This window comes from Equus przewalskii, chromosome 26, assembly GCF_037783145.1.
Source record: "Equus przewalskii isolate Varuska chromosome 26, EquPr2, whole genome shotgun sequence".
Classification (NCBI taxonomy): Eukaryota; Metazoa; Chordata; class Mammalia; order Perissodactyla; family Equidae; genus Equus; species Equus przewalskii.
In genome coordinates, this window is record NC_091856.1 from 24,711,913 (window position 1) to 24,733,600 (window position 21,688).

At 41.8% G+C, this 21,688-nt stretch overlaps 1 protein-coding gene across 7 annotated transcripts in view; it reads left to right on the forward strand.

The window, feature by feature from the left end:
• The window catches only part of CNTRL (centriolin), a 79,789-nt gene that overhangs the window by 39,920 nt on the left and 18,181 nt on the right, over positions 1–21,688 (forward strand). For 4 of the 7 annotated variants that reach the window (XM_070597020.1, XM_070597016.1, XM_070597018.1 and 1 more), the window contains 13 exons: positions 1,997–2,173; positions 4,418–4,552; positions 7,763–7,908; positions 8,976–9,183; positions 9,685–9,864; positions 11,743–11,922; positions 12,606–12,722; positions 13,004–13,148; positions 13,635–13,783; positions 15,483–15,672; positions 16,991–17,304; positions 18,813–19,018; positions 19,647–19,839. In XM_070597020.1, the coding sequence (XP_070453121.1) occupies positions 1,997–2,173; positions 4,418–4,552; positions 7,763–7,908; positions 8,976–9,183; positions 9,685–9,864; positions 11,743–11,922; positions 12,606–12,722; positions 13,004–13,148; positions 13,635–13,783; positions 15,483–15,672; positions 16,991–17,304; positions 18,813–19,018; positions 19,647–19,839 (2,340 nt within the window). The remainder of the gene's footprint in view (positions 1–1,996; positions 2,174–4,417; positions 4,553–7,762; positions 7,909–8,975; positions 9,184–9,684; positions 9,865–11,742; positions 11,923–12,605; positions 12,723–13,003; positions 13,149–13,634; positions 13,784–15,482; positions 15,673–16,990; positions 17,305–18,812; positions 19,019–19,646; positions 19,840–21,688) is intronic. The other 3 variants (XM_070597021.1, XM_070597017.1, XM_070597019.1) reach the window with 1 other exon arrangement.

Here is a 21,688-nt window from a genome sequence, read left to right on the forward strand (position 1 = left end):
GTCTTGAGCGTGGGGACTATGTTCTGCGTGGGACTGTGAGTCAGAGAGTATGTGCCTCAGCTTCACTAGACACTGTCAAGTTACTGTCCATAGTAATTCTATCAATTTCTGCTCCCACCAGCAGTGTGAGGGCTACCATTATACCACATCCTTGCCAACACCTTAGTGCTGTCCAACTTTTATTTTTTAAGCTTTTATTTTGCAATAATTTCCAACTTACAGGAGAGTTGCAAGAATAAATCACTATACCCTTCATTCGGAGTCACCAATTAATATTTTCCCACATTTGCTTTCTCTCTATCTCTCGTATATAATTTTTATATACATTTGTATACAAATTTTTTCCTCACCGTTTGAGAATTAGTTGTAGACATCTCTGCTCCTTAGCTCCTAAATATTTCAGCATGTGTTTCCCAAGAAGGACATTTTCTAACATAAACATAGAATAATTATCAAATTCAGGAAATTTAACATTTTGTCAGACTTAGTGTTTGCCAATCTGAGTTTGAAATAGTATCTTTTTATATGAAAATTTTTACACTTATAGGAAAGTTGAAAGAATAGTTCAGTGAACATTTATGTGCTTTCCTAGATGCAACAAACATTTTGCTGTATTTGGGGGTTTTTTGCTGTGTGATTTGAAAGTTGCAGACATCGTGACGTCATCCCTTCAGTACACATCTCTTAAAAATGCAGACGTTTTCCTACCTCACTACAATACCGTTATAAGACCTAGGAAAATTAACAATAATTCCCTAATGTCGTCTAATATCTGCACTGTATTCAGAGTTTCTTAGTTGTCCCAAGAACGTCTGTTATAGCTTGTCTGTGTGTGCATGGAGTCCAGGCTGGTGGTCCTGTGGAGCGTCCCATTTCTGGATTTGTCTCATTATTTCTTCATGGCCTGTTTAACTTGTTCCTCCATGCTCCTTAGAAAGTAGTGTCTTATTTTAACTGCATTTTCCCCTGATTACTGGAGAGATTTATTTGCCATTCAGTTTTTCTCTTCAATGAATTTCCTCTTCGTATTCTGTGCCCATTTTTCTATTGAATTGTCTGTCTTTTCCTTAACGATTTATAGGAATTCTTTATATGTTCTGGATATTAATCCTTTGTTAGTTATATGTGGAATCTGCATTTTGAACAAGCAACACAAATGATTCAGATGCCAGACAGTCTCTTTGGACCACCCTTTGAGAAACTCTTGTATAGAAGTTCTCGTCACAGGATCCTCCTTTTTAATCCAGAATAGTTTGATCTAATTCTTTAAGATTCCGAATAAATAGATCAAGGCTATAATGTTTAGTCATAAAAAACAGATGGGCTAAAATGAATTAGAACTGTGGTGTGCTAACCAATGTGTACTTATATTCTTATTAGCACTCATTTGAGTTGCTCTGTCATCCTTAATATTAGAGAGTGCTAGTCCCATTTTGTTCTTCCGATAAGTGAACATACTGTGGTTTAATAGAAAGAGTGTGGGCTTTGGAGTCAGAGAACTGGGTTTGTATCCTGACTGTCTTTTTTTACTACACCACCCTGTGCAATTTACTTAGATGTTCATTCTCCAGTTCCTCGTCTACAAAACGGGGATAATACCTTGTCTGACAGAGTTATTGTGACGATGCAATGAACTAATGAATGTGAAAACATTTATTCCAATGTCTGATGGAAAATAGGCCTTAAATTTTATCCGCCCCTCTATTTTTCTTCTTATATATTCAGACACATTTAAAGTATCACACACCTGGTTTCTTTGGAAAGCATGTTGGTAGCTTACTGATTTTTCTGATTACATTTGGTCAGGGTTTTGTTTTCCAACCTGGATATGTACAGCCTGTGGCTTCATCCTATTGCTAATGAACACTTTCTGTGCCAGGCCAGCAATGGCTGGCCAGCATTCGGTTTACACTGCTCAAGTTACTTATAATGACTTGCAGATGCTTAGGCAACACAGTGAAGGTTCTGTAGCTAAACATACACTCAATCCTTCCAGGAGCTTGCAGATCTAGAGAGCGCCCTCCAGGAGCAGCATGAGGTGAATGCATCCCTGCAGCAGACCCAGGGAGATCTCACTGCCTACGAGGCTGAGCTAGAGGCTCAGCTGAAAATACGGGATGCTGAAACCAACCAGCTCAGGGCAGACTTGGAAAAACTAACAAGGCTTAGCCAGGTAAGTAAGAGCACAAAGCCATAGAAACCAAGTAGCCTGTGGCCTTAACATATCAACCTTCCTTTAATTTAATATAAGATTAAACAATTTTTAATATAGTCTATGTGGAGTGATGGAAAGCACATTTTTGGAGTCAGACATTATGAGTTCAAATACTACCCCTGCGTGAACATGGGCAAATCACTTCATGGCTCTGGGCCTCTGACAGGTGCCTCTGGTCTGCAAAATGGGTTATGGTGAGGATAAAGGAGATGATGGGCATGAAAGCACCTAGCAGTTGGTATTCAATAAATTCTAGTTTTTCTTTCTCAAAACAGCTTTAAGAGACCTCTTTTAAGTTGATGTTAAATTTTATTTTGCTACTTCCTATTTTGGTCAGATAAAATATCCACTAGTTTAAATTATACTTGCAAATTAGAGAAATAGTTATTCGTCCCGTAAATACTTATTGATTAGCCATTGAAGACCAGGTACTATGGATGCTACTGGTGCTATGGATGCTACAGGGAACAGCACACACGTGGTCACTGTCCTTGTAAAGCTGATGGTCCAGTAGGTAAAACAGGTGTGGGAGAGAGGAAAGGCTAGGGTTCTGTAGCAGGGGAGGGACAGTCAGGGAAGAGGGCACTATAGAAATGATGTTTCAGTCGAGTCTTGAAGGATGAGTCAGACTTGACCATACAGAGGGAGTGGGAGCGAAAGGGGTTGGGGTAAGGGATGAGCATTCTCTGAGAGGCAAGGAGAGAGAGCATAGTGCATGTGAAGTGCTAAAAGTATGCCTCCAGTATGCCAGGGGCAAGGAGAAGAGTAGGGAAAGAGGATGAGAAATAAAGGCAGAGAAGCAGACAAAGACCAGCTATAGTGTATTGTTTATCAGATTAAAAATATGTTTTTGTTTAGCTATTAGTCAAATGGCTGCACCTTCCTCCAGGAAGCCCACTCTCACCTTTCCTTACTGCCTGCTGAAAATCTGGATTCCGTACTGTGGTTTTCCTATAACCTGTGCTTGGTCAAAGCATTTTATCACGTGTATGATGATCATCTGTTGAGATTGTCCGTCTCCCCCGCTAGACTCAGAGCACAGTGAAGGCCCAGACTGTATGTGTCTGTTTCTGTTTTCTCAGTGCCTGGCACATGAGGAGGGTCAGTATGTTCTTATTGGATAAAAGTGAAATAAAGTAAGATAGTTTGAATCCCAGGAATTTATGTAAAATAGCATGCATATGATTAGAAAAGGAAATAACAATAGGTCTGGCATATTATAGTAATTATGTTACTTTGTATTCCTTTACTTATCAGATATCAAATGACCACTTGCCAGTTGTCAGGATTATATGTTAAGAGTACCAACTTTTACAAAACTACAGTTGACAAGATCAGAGTACAGAAAATAGGAGGTTGGGAGAAAACAATTAAAATAACAGTAAATAAGTATTTTTAAATACTAGTACATAAAATTTCTAGATGGTCTCTCCTTTCAAATGAATTTTCTTCTTTTAACAGTTTTTAAGCCAGCCCATACTAGCTTGAAATCTGTTGTCCTTTGTACTTCCATTTGCCTTTATTTTTTTTCTCACAAGTCCTGACAAAAATATTTAACAGCCTGGCCTTTTCACAAATTCACTTGGGATTGAAAGGGACACTCCCCTCCTTGGCATCAGGCCTGACAGGATTGGTCTCCAAACCACACTTCAAACCACAAACCACACACGTGAGAGTATGAAGCATGACAAACCTTCCCTCTCTGACCTGCAGATCTCTGATTGGTACACTTAGTTATGGGAAATGACTTGTGAAGCTTGTTAAATGCAGATTCCTGGGCGTCTAGCGATTCTGGCCCGTTAAGTCTGAGATGGAGCCTAGGCATCTGCATTTTTAACAGGCATACCAAGTGATTTTGGTGCAGGTATTTGAAAACCACAGTTCGAGAACGATTGGTCTGAGGGAAACGAGAGCAATAATTGCTGAATCACTCACAGAGCTTTCTGTTTACTGTGGTTTTACTGTGGTTTACTGTGCTGAGCGGCTGCTCATGCTTACTATTCCTTAAGTATTTCTCGTTTAAGGAAGCATATGAAAAAATTACCTTGGCCTTTTAAATTTGGGAGTACAAACATAAAACTGAGTTATTATAAAAACATAACTAGCAAGGGGTTGCATGTGGATGTAAATTTATTTATGCCTTTTTAGATCATAAATTAATGCTATTTTACGTTTTCGTATCATCGCTTCCTATGGCAATAGTTAGAACAATCAGCCCTTCAAGCGGAACTTGAGAAGGAAAAGCAAGCCCTCGAGAATGCCCTCGGAAAAGCCCAGCTCTCGGAAGAAAAGGAGCAAGAAAATAGTGAGCTCCACACCCAACTTCAACAGCTGCAGGTAGAGACTTGCTGGTTCCAAATATGTTCTTACGTAGGACACCCAGTGATGTTGCTATTTTCAGGCCAACACTTAACACCCTGCTCTCACTTGTAAGCAACTTGAATTATTAGAAAAAAGGAATTCTGGGTGGGACAGTCCCATAGCCTGTGTTTCCTTGTGAGCCCATCGTTTGATGATTATTAGTATGCATATCCTTTGTGTTGTTCTGATGGTGCAAAGAGGTGGAGGCTTGTTGATGGTAAACAGAATACTATGTAAATTCATGGACGAAGACAATACCTTCCATTTCTCCTAGAAGCAGATTTGTCACCAGACTGAGCTAAAATTATCAGATTGATGCCTCCTCCTTCCACTGAAATATCTTTATAATTATCCAGGAATTTCACTCGAGTGGGTTGCAGAACTTCTTAACCGTAAGCAGTTTTCACAATCCACCTCTCAGAAAGGACGCTGTTAAAAATGCAGTCATTTTACATTGTGGGGCAGAATTTTCTTTGGCAGAATTTTCTTACAGCTATTGTCACAGTAATCTGCCCAGCAAACTGCAGGAGAAGCAGGTGGACAGGGTTTTCCAGGTAATTAAACTCTCACAGAGCACAGATGTCTGAACAAACAAGTACCTGGATCAACACTCAGGTCTCCAAATCTGTGAGGTCAGAGGCCACTTGGCTGACTGAGGTGGCAGCTGGTACACTTCACCAGAAATAAAGGGGCAGAGTTGCTATGGTTTTGGGGAAGCCTTCCAAAAAGTCATGCAGGGGGATTTGTGACAAATGAGACTAATGAACTCACCCAGATTCTCTGTCTCTCCTTCCAAGGCCTTGAATGTTTTTTTCCTCAAAGTTTAAGGACATCTAGTAACCTAGAATTTAATTTTTACTATTAGTTCAACTTCTGAAGCAAATATCGTAAAAGATGTTTTCCATTCTTGTGTGAATTGTGTGCATGTTGTGTGGTGATTGGATGATTGTTTTTTTTTGAGGAGGAGGATTAGCCCTGAGCTAACTGCTGCCAATCCTCCTCTTTTTGCTGAGGAAGACTGGCCCTGAGCTAACATCTGTGCCCGTCTTCCTCTACTTTATATGTAGGACGCCTGCCACAGCATGGCTTGCCAAGCAGTGTCGTGTCCGCACCAGGGATCTGAACCAGCGAACCCTGAGCTGCCGAAGCGGAATGTGTGCACTTAACCGCTGGGCCACCGGGCCGGCCCCTTATTTTTTATTTTTATGGAAATTTTAAAATAACCACAAAAACAGAGAGAATAGTCTTGTGCCCTTTTGTTTACCTGGCTTAAACAATTAGCAACATTCTGCCATTCTTGTTTCAGTTAGTCCATATTTTTTTTGCCGGAATATTTTAAAGAAAATCTCATATATCTTTATTTCACTCATAAATACTTTAGTATACATCTCTTAAAGAAAAGGGCAAACATATATTCTTAGGAGCCTTCTCCAAGATAGAAACTGAAGTCAGCTTTCCGGAATGTTGGCCCGTGCTGTGAGACTACCTTAGTTGGAACTAGGTCCTTGGCCCACTAACCTCCTGAGACGGAGTACAAGTTGAACTCACTCTGCATTTGTCTTTGTCAGAAATCATTTCGTTGCAATGAACTGAAACCTACCAAGAAACTGAAACCTAGCTCAAGAAAGGAGGCAGCTTACTAGGAACCAGAGCTGCTCTGTGATTCTTTCAGGGCTACACAGCTCTCTCATTTCTCCTCTGTCTCTCTGGGCATTGTCTTTGGCCCAGCACGGACCCCAGCCCTGAGCTGACTTCTTTTTACCGACCCAGCTCTTATACAGACTTGCCGTACTGGATCTTGGTTCAAATTTTGGAGAGAGTGAGGACTTGTTTTCTGGCTAGTCCATGGGTTGGCTGGCCTTGGGTCAGCTCCCCTGCAGCCAGGATTAGGCAGTAGTACAAGCATGGGTGCCTTGGGGCCCTTGGCAGGACAGTTTACAGATAAGAGACTCCAGATGGGACAAGCAGTTACCATATTCGTTGCAATTCTAAATTCTCCATTTTAGTTAACAGTGTTACATTGAGTTTGAAGTAAATTAATCACTCAGGTAGGATATAGGTATTCAGGGAAATATAATCAATAGTTTAGGATGTAGAACTATTTTTCTTTACAATTTAGGATGAGTTTAGCAATTTCTTTTTACTTGAAAGAGACATTGTCTGAATTCAGTTCTGGGGTCTAGATATGTTTGTTTGTTTGTTAGTAGAGAAAATATGCTGGCATATAACAAATAGTCCCACAGAGAATTGTAAGGTGTTAGAGAAACTTTAATATTAGATGTTCTGTTTTTTAATTGCTTGGCAGATAGAGCTGAGTATTGTGGCAAAGTGTTTTTTTTTTTAACTTTAAATTATGGACATTTCAAGCATATGAAAAAATAGAATACTGAAATGAATCCTCATGTGTATATCACCCATCTTGAGCAATTATCAGCACACAGCCAGTCTTATTTCATCAGTAACGCCCTCCACACCCCACCCGTCAGACCTATTGACACACTGAATTATTTTGAAGTGAATCCTAAACATCTTATCTGTAAATACTGTACTATTGTTATGTATCTCTAAAAAACAACGGCTTTAAAACAAGGGTAAACACAGATACTATTTTATACCTCGAAATTGTAATAATTTCACAATATTATCAAATACCTTATCAGTATTCAGATTTTTCAAATTATCTCATAACTTTTTTACAAGTATTTTGTTGGAATCAAGATCCAAATAAGGTACACACATTGCATTTGGTTGACTTGATTCTTAAGTCTCTTGTAGTCTCTAGGTTTCCTTTTTTTTCCTGTCTTATGTATTAAAGAAAACCAGGTCTTTGTCCTATAGAGTTTCCCATATTCTAGATTTTATGGGTTGCGTCTCCATGGTCTTGATTAATACATTCTTATGTTACATGTGGAGACTTATTTAGGTTTGAGTTAGTTACTTTTTGGTAAGACAGTGTTCATAGGCGCTTCTCTCTGTATCACATCAGGAAACATCGTAATGCCTGGTTGTATCTTTTATGACTTTAATTGATCAGTAGATTCAGAGATTGTCAGCCTATTAAAAAATTGGTAAAGGGAGTTGAATAGAACTGTCATATGATAAGTAATATAGGCTCTGTGTGTGTATGTGGCTGTATTTTAGATTTTGTTTTGTAAATTTTACCTCCCATTTCACCACCCTCCATAGGATGACAATAACCTGTTAAAACAGCAACTTAAAGATTTCCAGAATCACCTTAACCGTGTGGTTGATGGTTTGATTCGTCCAGAAGAAGTGGCAGCTCGTGTAGATGAGCTAAGGAGAAAACTGAAATCGGGAGCTGGAGAAATGAGGTAATGGAAGATCAGGACCTGCAAGTGCAGAGTGGCTGTGTTTTGAACGTTAGCTTCAAAGATGAGCTCACCTTTCCAAGTATTGTTAATGGCTGACTTCTTCTGTAAGGTTTCCTTTATCATAATTTCATGATTGTGACACCAAGATTGCTTAGTTCAAATTGTCTTTCACTCATTTTTTTACATTCGTCAATCTACAAAAGCAGACACCAGGTTAAGAGGCAAAACATTCATTTGGGATCAAAGAATTGCAATTCAGGGAGCACAGATTCAGGTAGAAACCCAAATAGTGTCCTGATTACAGGATCGGGGCTCAAGGATTTTATGGGAAGAGGGAGGATGAGGTGAGGTGTGTTAAAGAAGAGTTCACTGGTGCCAGAGGAGGTGAGGCTAGGTTTGTACTTAAGAGCCTGGCCTGAGGTTCGATCATTAGGCGAAAAGCTAGACTTGTACTTCATTGATTGATTAGCAGTCCAGTTTCATCAGTCCTTACAGACAGGGTATTCTTGTCCTTACTGACTTCTTGGAATGTTGGCGGTTTGATCCAGTTTAGAAGATAAAGAAAACAAGATGTGCAAGGAAATTCCTCTGGAATGGCAGCTCTGGCTCTATTTTAATATGGCTCCACTCGTGTCATCTTTCATATATTTTAAATCTTGTATACTTTTTGGTATTACTTAATTTAAAAAACATAAACGTTTTAAGAGTAACTCTTTCTTGAAAGTTCATTGCACATGGTCAGGGAGAAGAGCCACATGATGCACTTTGAATAGAAAACAGATATCCAAAGAAAACTGAGGCTAATTTAAATATACACAATGGACATTTGTTCTTTGAGCAAACATTGTTAGCCTGATAGGAGCTTGTGTTTTCAAAGTGGTGACAGTCATTTGATAAAATAGTGGTTTGTGCTTAGGAAATGCTCAGTAAGTTGCTATGGACTGACACCAGTTCCATTCCACACAACCCTTTACTCCTGCACTAGTGTTACCAGTATGTCTGCAACCAGCATCCAGCATCAAAAATAAAATGTCATGCTTATACCGTCTTTTTTCCCCCCTTACCAGAATCCATAGTCCTTCTGATGTCTTAGGGAAAAGCCTTGCTGATTTGCAGAAACAATTCAGTGAAATCCTTGCACACTCCCAGTGGGAAAGAGAGGAAGCACAAGGGAGAGAGAGAAAACTCCAGAAAGAAATGGCTCTGCAACAAGAGAAACTGGCCACCGGACAAGAGGAGTTCCGACAGGCCTGTGAGAGAGCCCTTGAAGCAAGAGTAAGAAAGGGGCAGGAGGCGGCTATAGGGAAGTGTTTGGCAAATATTCATGTTTTTCAGCAAATTACAATGCTTCCTTTCTTGTATAAATACAGTATAATTATTGTTGTTTTCACTCTTAACAAGTCAAACTAGGTATGACTAAAATTCAACCCTAAATGTGGTGACTGATGTCAGAGTCAGGCTTCTTTGTGACGCTGTGTTTTCCTTGCTTTGGAAGCAAGTGAGAAATGTTTCTTAACATGCAGGTAAATAATACCACATTGCTAGAGCATAGTATAGGGCCAGAATCTGATTTTTTGATGTAATTATTTTAATGATGAGGCAAACATTAAAATGGTTCCTAGAGAACAGTTGAGATAAAAGCATCCTCAGTAATTCATTAGTACAAAATTTCATTACATTCTTTAGTAAAATGAAATATAATTTTCTAAAAAGTTTCTATGTTGCTTAAAATATATTTTGCTTAGAAGTCATCTTTGAAACTTGATTTCCTCCCAGATTAATTTTGATAAGAGGCAACATGAAGCCAGAATCCAGCAGTTGGAGAATGAAATTCGCTATTTGCAAGAAAATCTAAAAAGTATGGAGGAAATTCAAGGGCTTACGGATCTCCAACTTCAGGAAGCTGATGAAGAGAAGGAGAGAATTCTGGCCCAACTCCAAGAGTTAGAGAAAAAGGTGGGGAAGCCTAGGAAAGAGACACATGAGTCTCTGCTGCCGGGGTCCTGCTGTGGCAGTCAGGCCAGCCGAGAGGGACGTGGGCCACAGTCGCCTCTGACTGCATTGCTGGCCCGGAGGTGAACCAAACATGGGAGGGGCCTGGATGCATGTCATCAAATCAAGGGCCTGAGACAAGGGTGCCAGGAGAGGTGGAAACAAGGGAATTGGGAATGTAAGGACTGACTTAGAGTTAGTTAGGTGGTACTGAAACGCTATTGAGATGAGTTGGCCTCCTTCAAAATCCCGTGCCCAATTGGACACATGTGGGAAATTATGTTTAAACTCCTCATCTTCCTTTCTAATACCCTGGCCTCTCTTTGGACTTCTCTATCCTACCTCAACCATGTACTCTTATTGTCACGTCCTAGACTTTGTTCAGATCAGAAATTGCACCCACCACCTCTGAAATCACAAACTGAAGCATCGCATTCTGATCATAACCTCATAGTCTGTTAGCACTCCCATGCTGACAGTTTTTCAACCTTGTTGCGAATTCCAGTGTATTAGCCCCATCTTTTCTGTCTGTTAAGCCTTCCTGTCTTTACTTTCCTTCACGTCCACCTTAAATTCCATGGTCTACCGCTGTAGCCATTTTTTGCAAATATCCTCAAATCCATTGCCCTTTTTTCCTGCCTTACTTCCATGACAAAACTGCAGCTGACTGCCTTCTTTGGGCTTGCCCCCATGCTCATATTCCTGGAGGAGAACATCCCCCATCCAGGCATAGTGGTATCACTATAAACTCTTGGTCACCATCTTCAAATGGACAGCATTACCCTTCTCTCTGGTAAGCTTGCTCTCCCTTCCTCCACTGTCTCATACCTTCTCACTCCTCACTCCTACCCTCCCTGCTCCCAGCCTCAGTGAATGACTTGCTTCATACCGCACTGAGAACCCATCAGTCTCCAAGTCCTATTGAGTCTGCCTCCCAAATATTTCTGGAATATATGTACTTTTTCCTTCTCTGATGCCACCACCCTCATCCAGCTGTCATCTGTTATGGACAACTGCTGTGGCTACCTGACAGATCTCCTGCTTCTGCTGATGGCCCTACCCCACAGAGCAGCCAACATGCTCTTCTGAAAACATGAATTAGCTCTTGTCAGTACCTCCATCTTCCTCCATCTCTAGTACCTTCTGTTGTTTTTTATAGTTAAGACCAGAATTCTTAACTATGACGCTCTGCATGATTTGCCTCTGTTTAGCTCTCTCCTTTTCTCACCATGCTGCTTTCATTTCCTCGAAAATGCCAAGTTCTGTCTTCCTTCTTGGCCTTCCCACGTGCCATTCCCTCTCCTGGACCGTGTTTCTCTACTGTTCTTCTCCCTGCCTGCCCCCTCCCCACCAACTTAGGTCTCCCCTGCTGTTCTCTCAAATAGTACCCTGTTCTGTCCCTTGATAGCACTGACCACAATTTTAGTTATATATTAGTCTGAATATTGGTTTGGTATCTGTCTCATAAGCTCCTTGATGGCAGCAGCCAAGTTGGTTTTATGTACCACCATATGCCTGGTGCCTGACTCAGTGATCACAGGGGCTGGTCTATCACTTGGCAGTGGTGCCAGGAAATGTCTTTCCAATGAATGAGTGAATCTCCTTTCACTAAGATTCTTAAATTAGAAGGCTGATTTCATTCTAGGTTTACCATAGAGTTTTGAGATGATTTTATGTATTCTTTTAGTCAGTAAATATTCCTGGAGCACCTCCCGTGTACCAGGTATTATTCTAGGCGCGGGCGTGGAGCAGTGAACAGGGTCCCTGCCCTCGTGGAGTTTACATCTTAATTCACGGCTACCAAATGATTCATCTGCTTAATTAACATTTCTTTTATTCTAGAAGAAACTTGAAAATGCCAGATCTCAGGAGCAGTTTCTGGGTTTAGATAAAGAATTGAAGAAACTGAAGAAAGCTGTGGCCGCCTCTGATAAGCTAGCCACAGCTGAGCTCACCATTGCCAAAGACCAGCTGAAGTCCCTGCATGGAACTGTTATGAAAATTAACCAGGAGCGAGCAGAGGTGGGTCCATGTGTACAGAACGAGTTTCCACCAGTGCTGTCAGGAAGACATAGCAACTTGTGTTATTAATCTCTTGTTACGGATTTTGGCTATTTTATAAACCACTATAAAGTTGTCTGTTTCCGTTCAGACCTGAAGGTTGTATTTTCCCAGCACAGCCCTGCCAGGGGTCCTGCACTCTGTTGAGTCCTAGAAAGAGCCATCAAATGAAGCATACTGTCCTTACCTCAAAGTGTGGGGCTCTGCTTAGGGAGGGAGCGGTCAACACACTTGAACAAAGGTTGTGAAGCCTCTCCATATAATCCTTCTGAACCTCAAACTTGTCAATTTGTGCAGTCAGATGATAATACGTTACCTCATAGGGCTCTTATGACTCCTAACTGAGGTAATGTCTGCTACGGTCTTTGTATGGTACAGTCCTGGAAGACTGTGGAACAGTGAAGGAAAAAGAAGGCCTTGCTCTTTCTGATGCGGCACTGCCCCCTTGGCCCCCATGGAGGGGTGGGGTGGGCGGCCGAGTGATGGGAAAGCGCAGGATAAGGGGAGACTTGGTGCCACATGTGCGTGGGAAGCCAGGCAGGCAACCTGACAAAAACAGAGGGATCGATCTGCGAGGAAGAAAGAAATGAAGAAGACAACCTGTGACGGCAGTGGTGCCTTTCTCTTTCCGTTTGTCCCGGCAGGAGCTGCAGGAAACAGAGAGGTTCAGCAAAAAGGCAGAGCAGGCGGCCAGGGATCTGACCCGAGCAGAAGCAGAGATTGAACTCCTGCAGAATCTTCTCAGGGATAAAGAGCAGCAGGTCAGTGCTGGTACCCTCAGACCTCCTCCTCATTGGGTCCTTATCAGTTCCTAAGAGACTAAATGACTGGAGGTGACGTCTCAAATAATTTTAAGTGCAGTCAATAGTCAGTCAGTACTTTACTATGTGCCAGACGAAGTGTAGTTTAAATATAAGGAGTAATGCAGTTTCCTCATTAGTGAAGTGTAAGTAAAAATTAGAGAATTACAATCAAGTTCAAGGATAAGTGCATCCGGGAAAGAATCTTCATTGGCAACTTTGTGTATGTGATGTTTTAATAGTTTGGAGTGGAGATGGAGAAAGTAGATGTCGGCACTGGAGGAGCAAACTCACAGGTGCGGGAAGTCGAGAAACTCAATGAGACGATGGAGAGACAAAGGACAGAGATTGCAAGGCTGCGGAATTTGCTAGACCTCACTGGGGCTGGTAAAGTATTGGGCTTTGATTTTGGTAGTGGGTTTGCGTTTGTTATAACATCAAGTCATTGTGTTTGTGTTTTACCTTTAGAAAGCTTATTTAACTGTTACAGATCAATTCCCTGCTTGATTTACAGAGCTGTGACAATTAGCTTAATAAATAAAATCAAAGAATTTTAAAAACATTTTATATAAATACAGTATTAAGGGACTTGATTACAAAGAAACTAGAGATTTATTTTTGTATTTTCAAAAGAAATAAGGTTTACAAATCTCTTTCTTTTCTTTCTCTGACTCACTTTATAAGTGAACAACAGAAGGATATGTTTATCCTCTTTAACTGTTAGCAAAAACTCATTACCAAAGGGCAGGCTGAAAATCTGCTTTGAGCAACTGATAACAGCCATTGGCTGTCATGGAATCACTTTTGTATTTTGAGAGAGAAAGGAAGCAGATAATTTCATACCCAACTTCACAGAATGGCTTTCCTTTACAGATAACAAAGGAAGCTTTGAAAATGTTTTGGAAGAAATTGCTGAACTCCGACGTGAAGTTTCTTATCAGAATGATTACATCAGCAGCATGGCCGATCCTTTCAAAAGACGCGGCTATTGGTACTTTATGCCACCACCACCATCATCAAAAGTAGGAAGTCTGTGGTGCTGGGAGTGAATACTGAATTTTCTTGAAGAAAGCCTGACAGTGGTCCCTTCCCCAAATTTGTGCACAAGTGTCAAGAACAACCTTTCTAGGCTAAGCCCTGCATTGAGGATCTTAAGTGTTTTTAATACTTGAGGTGAAAATAGGGCCTTCCCAGGAAGATGGCAGTTGCCCATTCATACTCGGGTGGCATGTTGTGGGGTCCCCTGAATGAGGATGCTCTAAGGGGATAAGGTGACATGAGCCCCGAGAGCCTGTTGAAAACGGGTATAGAATTGGGCAGAGGCTCAGACAGAAGGATGGGCACCTGGATTTCATTTAATTTTAACAAACATTCATTCATTGTTTACTGAAGTCTAGGTCAAGTTCTAGGCAGTGTAGGGGTACCATGATGAATGATCCCCCTGCTCTCAAGGAGCTCATGGACTGGTGGGGAAGACAGGCACAGCAATGTAATTATAAAACAGTGACATACATGTGACAACAGACTTGACCTGTGTGCTCCAGTTGCAGAGAAGGGTTAAGGATTCATTTTGTGGAGAAGTTCAGGAAGGAGGGCTTCACAAGCAGGGTCTCGAAGTCAGCACTTAGCAACGGTCAAGGGCGGGCTTTTAGGAGGGACAGGACAGCTTGTGTGGCAGAGGAGAGTTGGTTTAGCTGTGGCAGGGAGCCTTGTGGGGCTGGAGGGTTGGATGGGAACAGTGAAAGGTGCAGCTGGAAAAGTAGATTAGGATCATGCTTTTTTAAAAAGGGCCTCAGAATCCCTTGCTCTTCGTTATGTAGGCCTTGGGAAATTGAGCTTGTCTGTAATGTGGCCAGAGCTGTAGTTTAGGAAAAATATTCGGGCAGAGTATGGAGGCTAGACTTTCAGTGGGTGAACTCGTGTGAGGGTGTTTGAACTCATTCAGGTGCAGGATAGAAGAAGCCAGAGATAGAGCAGTGGAGCTGGAGAAGAGATGGCATTGAGGGATGTTCAGGAGACAGAATGATCAGCGCCGGGGGCCCGAATGTGGGACGTGAGGAGAGACTGTAAGCAGCACTTAGCCAAAGCAAAGGGGCTGGGTGATGTCGTGCTGCAATCAGCTGATGAGGAACAGTCAGGGAGAAGCAGCTCCGACACACTGGGATCCCAGGTCTGTGTAGACTTAATCAGAACCCCGAAGAGCAGAATCTGAGATCCTTCTCCCAGAAATCTAAAGGAAGCCAACATGCTTGGCGCAACCAGCGTTGGAGGTGGAAGCAGTGTAGGTTAGAGCCAGACACCGCAAGCCCGAGCTAGGTGAGGGTTTGGAGGATAGACCTATGACTGGGAAGGAGAGGGAGAGGAGCAGGGTAGAGCTCTAAAGCCATGCCAAGCTCCCGGGACCGCGGAAGAGTAGTACTCCCAGATTGCTTTGAAAGTTCACTGGTTTCCTTTGCCTCAGTTGCTGGGCCATCAAGCACAAGGCAAGAGAAGAGAAACCACCAGGAAAGATGAGTACAGGAGAGAGGCTGACAGCCATGTGCTTTACATGACCATGTAATGACATCTCACTTCTGCCCGTGAAAAATGGGAATTAGGATGTATGAAAAGAAGCCAGTTCTTTCTCAACTTTGCTGTATCTCAACTTTGGTCTGGACTTTGACATTTCTCCAAATTTGCCTTTTCATTTGTAATAGTGTGCTCTGCTGTTGTTTACTTTAGGTTTCCAGCCATAGTTCCCAGGCCACTAAGGACTCTGGTGTCGGCCTAAAGTACACAGCCTCAACTCCTGTTAGAAAACCACATCCTGGGTGCCAGGATGGGAAGGAAGGCACTGGGGCTCCACCTGCCTCAGGATACTGGGTTTACTCTCCCATCAGGAGTGGCTTACATAAATCATTTTCAAATAGAGGTAAGTTAAATCACATAAGGGAAGTTGCATTTCTCTTGCCTGTTTAATCACCGTTTATTGGTTCTCTGAAATCCATAAGACACAGTCCAAACTCCTTAGCTTGCTCTGTGACCTGGTCTTGGCCAATGACCTCTTCTCTCACCTTCCATCACTCCCACACATGAGCTATACCCAATTGCTTAAGATACTCACAGCAGGCCATGTTCCTCAGACCTCCATGTTTTGTTTTGTTTTGTTTTGTTTGAGGAAGATTAGCCCTGAGCTAACATCTGCTGCCAACCCTCCTCTTTTTGCTGAGGAAGACTGGCCCTGAGCTAACATCTGTGCCCATCTTCCTCTACTCTACACGTGGGACGCCTACCACAGCATGGCTTGCCAAGTGGTGCCACGTCCCCACCTGGGATCTGAACCGGCGAACCCCAGGCTGCTGAAGCAGAATGTGCACACTTAACCGCTGTGCCACTGGGCCGGCCCCCTCAGACCTCCATGTTTTAAACCCTCTGTTTAGAATGTCTTTCTTCCTTCCTCTCCCAAACCTACTCCTACTCATCCTTCAACAAGACCCGGTCCTCAAACATCACTTCTTTTCTGGAGCCTTCTTCTATCCTGCCTAACAGGCAGACTGAGTAGCTTCTTCACATGCGGTCCTGGATACATCCTTTATCATGGCATTAATTAGCTCAACTAAAATGACATTTTATAGTTCTGTCTTCCAAACCTCCAGGGGGAAGAGTCAGACCTGGGGTAAATCCTATCTCTTTCAGTAAGTAGCTATGTGATCCTAAACAAATTATTTAGTTACTCTGAGACTGTTAATATATAAAATGGGAATAGCACCTTCTGAGAATTTGCTCATTCAGGAGCTGTTTATTGAGTGCCTGCTGTGTGCTAGTCATCAGTGATAAACATAGTTCTTGCTAGTAGGGGACATAAGTAAGTAAACCAGCACTTTACAGAGTCTGTGTGTCATGAGAGTGACAAATGCTGAGAGCTCGGGGGTCTCACTGCATCTCTCTGTTGGTCTTTTATGTGGTGTGAAGCAGGCACTCAAATGGCTGCTGAAATAAATGAATGAATAAAAGAATGAAGGTGGAAAAGAACAAACCAACAGATCGGCATAGGGAAAGCTCACGTGTCAGCCACTGAAAATAATTTGAATCCCTGTTTTGATCTGCTTTTCAAAACTGCTTTTGACCTTTTTCAGAGAATTTTATTCTCACATTTCTGGCATCTTGGCCTAAATGCTGCTGTTCTCTATTAAACTTGTTTACCTAGTAAGCCATGGGAGTAAAACACTCTTCCGTTTCTTTCTTTCGAGATGCAGACAGTGGAGGAGATAGCCAGGAAGAGAGCGAGCCAGATGACCAAGAGGACCGCCCATTTGTGCCTCCTCCTGGATACATGATGTATACCGTGTTTCCCGATGGTTCTCCTGTACCCCAGGGCATGGCCCTGTATGCACCACCTCCTCCCCTGCCCAGCAGTAGCCGACCTCTCACCCCTGGCACTGTTGTTTATGGCCCGCCTCCTGCTGGTGCCCCCATCGTGTATGGGCCTCCACCCCCCAACTTCTCCATCCCCCTCATCCCTGTGGGCGTGCTGCATTGCAACGTCCCGGAGCACCATAACTTAGTAAGTGGAACGACGTAAGACTCCCCTATCCACACTGCTTCCATGGGAGACTAAATGCGGCTGTATACTTAATGAGTTGACCTGTTTGTGAATGGATGACATCCTGACAGTGTGTTTGTAAGGCTGATAGTTAGAACTGAGCAAGCATTCTCTTATTAAAATACTGTTCTAGACAGAAGTTAGTGTACCGGGCCAGTCAACAAACCTGATTTAACCATTTTATAACAAAAATGCTTTCAGTCCAGAAATTAAACATTTTTAGAAAGTTTATTATGTATTTTTCTGTTGACAAATACTATGTTAATGTGTATGTATAGGTATATTCACATACTAGTGCCTGTACTTGTATACAGACATATATGTGTGTGTACACACATACACATATATGTGCTTCTGTATACACACGTGTATGAGCAGCGTACAGCAAGTTTTTGGTGGGGATTATCTCTGCATAGTGAGGTTAATGATGATTTTTTCTTTCTTTTCATGTTCTTGTTTTATTGTAGAGACAATTTTGTATTCTGTTTTTCTCACTTAATGTTACCAGCGTTTCCGCATGGTTTTACAAATGTTTTTAAGCAGTATTTTAATGACTGCGTAACCTTTCTTTAGGCACTATAGTTGACTTAACTGTGTGTAAATTTTTACTGTAGTTGATATTCTGTTCTTAGGCTAGATTCCAAGAAATGATCACTTCCTAATCACTAGCTTACTTTATAAGGGTTTTGGTTCTAAAGAAATAAAATGCATTATAAGCTCCTTCAAACTCAAAACACCTGGAGCGCTGTATTGTTCCCTTTTCCTCTCGGCAGATTGAGAGGAAGATGAAGGACCAGGACACTGGGTGCCGAGCCGTCAGCCTCATTTTAATAGGTCAGACTAGTTTCAGAGGGACTGTTGATATCTACATGGTTGAAAGTGGTAGTCATGCACACGATCCTTCAGGTTTTCACTTGTATTTATAGCAATTCTGTGGGTTCCGCATTTGATCGTCTCTTGAGTTGGCTCTTTGACACTGCGTCAATGCCCAGCTGGTTCTGTAGTCCCCGGGTGCACTTCTGCGTCTCCCTACAGTTGCACGTGTTATTTCTTCAGCTTAGGTCTTTCCCATTTCATTGATTCTCCAAAACCCAGGCAAAACATCTCGTCCTCGGGGCACCCTTCTCAGACAGCTCCCCTCGCACGTGCCTGGAGCAGGGAGAGACCTCTGTGTCTGTCTCTTCTGCTAGATGCTGAGCTCCGGAGGCAGAGGTCATCCACAGGGGGTGCTTGGTGAATGTTATCAACCATAGTTGGACTGATGGAAGCATTAAAAGCTCTACTAGTCTGTCAGTTTCATCTATGGCGTGTGAAAAAATTGACTTAACTTTTCTTTTCATACTGAAGTCTTAGAAGCCACCACCATTTTCATGTCATAGATACCACTTTAACCACAGTTAATTTCAGCTTTTCGCAGGAAAGAAGGGAAACATCTTATGTGTCAGTATTGCATTTTTCCCTTTGTTTAGGAGAATGAAGTTTCTAGATTAGAAGACATAATGCAGCATTTAAAATCAAAGAAACAGGAACGGTGGCTGAGAGCTTCCCAGCGGCAGTCTGAGAAAGAAAGAGAAGAATTGCGTCATAACATTGATGGTCTTTTGCAAGAGAAGAAGGACTTAGAGCGTGAAGTAGAAGAATTACGTAGAACCATCCAGAAACATCAACAGCGAAAGTAATTATTATTAGCCAGTTTGTTTTCATCATTGATGAATACGATGTTAGTTTGTTAAGCTAACCTAAATCAGTCCAATAGAACATGCTTTCATCTTGGAAACATTCTAGATCTCTAGTGTCCGGAACAGTAGCCTCTAGCCACATGTGGCTGTTGAGCGCTTGAAATGTGGCTAATGGAACTGAGGGACAGAATTTAATTTAAATCAATTTAATAGCCACATGGTGTTTACCATATTGGACAGTGCAAGTTCTCTTGGCTGCTAGTTGAAATCAGCTCTTCTTTTAGGTGGATGATTGTTGTGGGATGAGTTTATTTTTATACCACAGGAGAATAGAAGTCTCAACGTCCTCTTGACCAAGTGCTGACTAAAAAAAATCATCTTTATATTAAGAAGGACAAAACAATTGCATCATACATTATACATCCTATGCAGTGAGTGGCCCCAGTAGGCCGTGTTGAATAAAAGGTAAACATAGACCTTGAACATCATCCACGGAGCTGTCTCTCCCAGCCCTTCGCATAGAAAACCAGAAAATCATTGTGCATCTTTTTATCAGTTAGGCTACAAATGTCTGTATTGTCTACATTTAAAATCTCCTAATGTGTGTGTACGTGATTTTTTTAGAGACTTCATTGATGGAAATGTTGAGAGTCTTATGCATGAACTAGAATTAGAAAAATCACTCAAACACCATGAAGATATTGTAGATGAAGTTGAGTGCATCGAGAAGACCCTTCTGAAACGCCGAGCAGAGCTCCGGGAAGCCGACCGACTGCTGGCGGAGGCTGAGAGTGAACTTTCATGCACAAAAGAGAAAGTATGTTCTGTTGTGGCTTGGGGTGAGCCAGTGTGCTGTCACCAGCAAGGAGGAGTAGAAAGAAAATGTGATAAGAGCACAGTCATCCGCGTCAGGCGGCCGGGTCCAGGCTGGAGTCTGCTAGTTGAGGAGCTGGGAGAATTGGGGCAAGTCACTTAAGTCCCCAAGCTTTGCTTTCCTCAGCTGTAAAGTCAGGCTCAGGACACCAAGGCTGTTCAATATGAATTAAGTGGAGCAGCATATTTAAAGCTCCTGAGGTCGTTTAGTTCCTAAAACATCCCACTTCCTTCTCCTGAGTGTGTCTTTTTTTAATTATTTGGACTCTGATATCTGTTTGTTGAATAAGTCAGTCTTATATTCTTACAAAGCAACGATGGACCTCACAAGACTCCTACTGTTACTTTGTTCTCCAAGTTGATAAGGATATAAAACCAAATATTTTGGGGTCTGAGATAGTGTTCTTGAGACTGCAACACAGAAGGGAGCCTGGGAGGAGAAGGAGCTGCCTTGTATTGAGCCCCTACTATAGCCACACATTGGCTATTTTATAAGTACCACTTCATTTAACCTTCCTGGCAACCCTGTAAGATGGTTGTTAGCCCAGTTCACGGATGTAGCTCGGAGAGGCTGGTAACTGGCCCAGGGTCCCACAGCTAAAGTTCTGCCTAACTAAGAGAGCTTTTTAGTTAGATGAGAATTCCAGAATAAAAAAGGCCCGTCCCCACACGGAGCACCTCAGAAACTACTCTTTTTTTATGTTGTTGTTATTTCAACATGGATCGATTTAAATGAATAGAAATCTCTTACCCAGGAACTGAAATGAAGGGTTTATTAAAGGAATTTGGTGAGTGATGGCTTTAATGAGTATGTAAAAACATCCTCATGTCTTTTTAGATGATCAATTCCTTCTTCTGTCACGTTAGATTACTGTGAGAGAAAATAGGTGTGAGCAGGACTAGCGAAAAATTTACCACTGATATGTAAAAGAAAATTAATGATACGGGCAGTAGGAAAAGATAGTAAGTGGACCGAGGCTAATAAGCTCTTCCCCCTGCATCCTCCCAAAATGACTCGGGGAGGCAGCTTGCTAAGGAGGAAGAGGGAGGAAGTGCTGTGTTTTTGTAAGGAATGTGCCAGACGTGTTAAAACCTGATATAGAAGGAGACGAAAACTACTTAGAAACATGGCTTTCTGGGGTACATACTGAGTTTTGTCCAGTGCTTTCCTGATGAAACGGACAGAAACCAGCTACCTGAAGTGGAAGGAAGGGTGGGGAAATACCTATCTCTTGGGAGCTTGCCAGCCCTTTTGCATCCACACAGAATAGTTAATAGACTAGTTTAACACACTGATGCCTCTGCCTTGAGTGCAACTGCAAAGCTTGAGTTTTTTGGCTGCAAGTGAGTCATTGCTCAACCAAGTGCAAACTGAACTCTATTTTTGGACCTTTGTTGACGTTGTTTTCAGCCTCTTATTTTAGAGAGAAAAAGAAACCAAGTTGATAAAAAACAAATACTGTTTTTGCCAAATCTAGGAAGGTTTTTGAAATACTTCAGAAGTATTTAATATTTGTATTTCTCAGCCATAATTAAATACTCTTCAGATTAATGATGTTTTACTTAACATAACAATATGTAGAGTACAGCAAGAATCTCTAAGTGAAGGGAATATTGGTAAAATCACTTCATTGCCACTTAATTGGGTAGATAATTTTAATTGAAAAATATGATATATAATATTACAGATTATTTTTAAATAAAAAGATCATCCACAGTCTTGCCACCCTCAAATGACTATTTTTCTTTTTGTAACAAGCCTTTCTATCCCTGTTGACACAGATTTAGTTTAC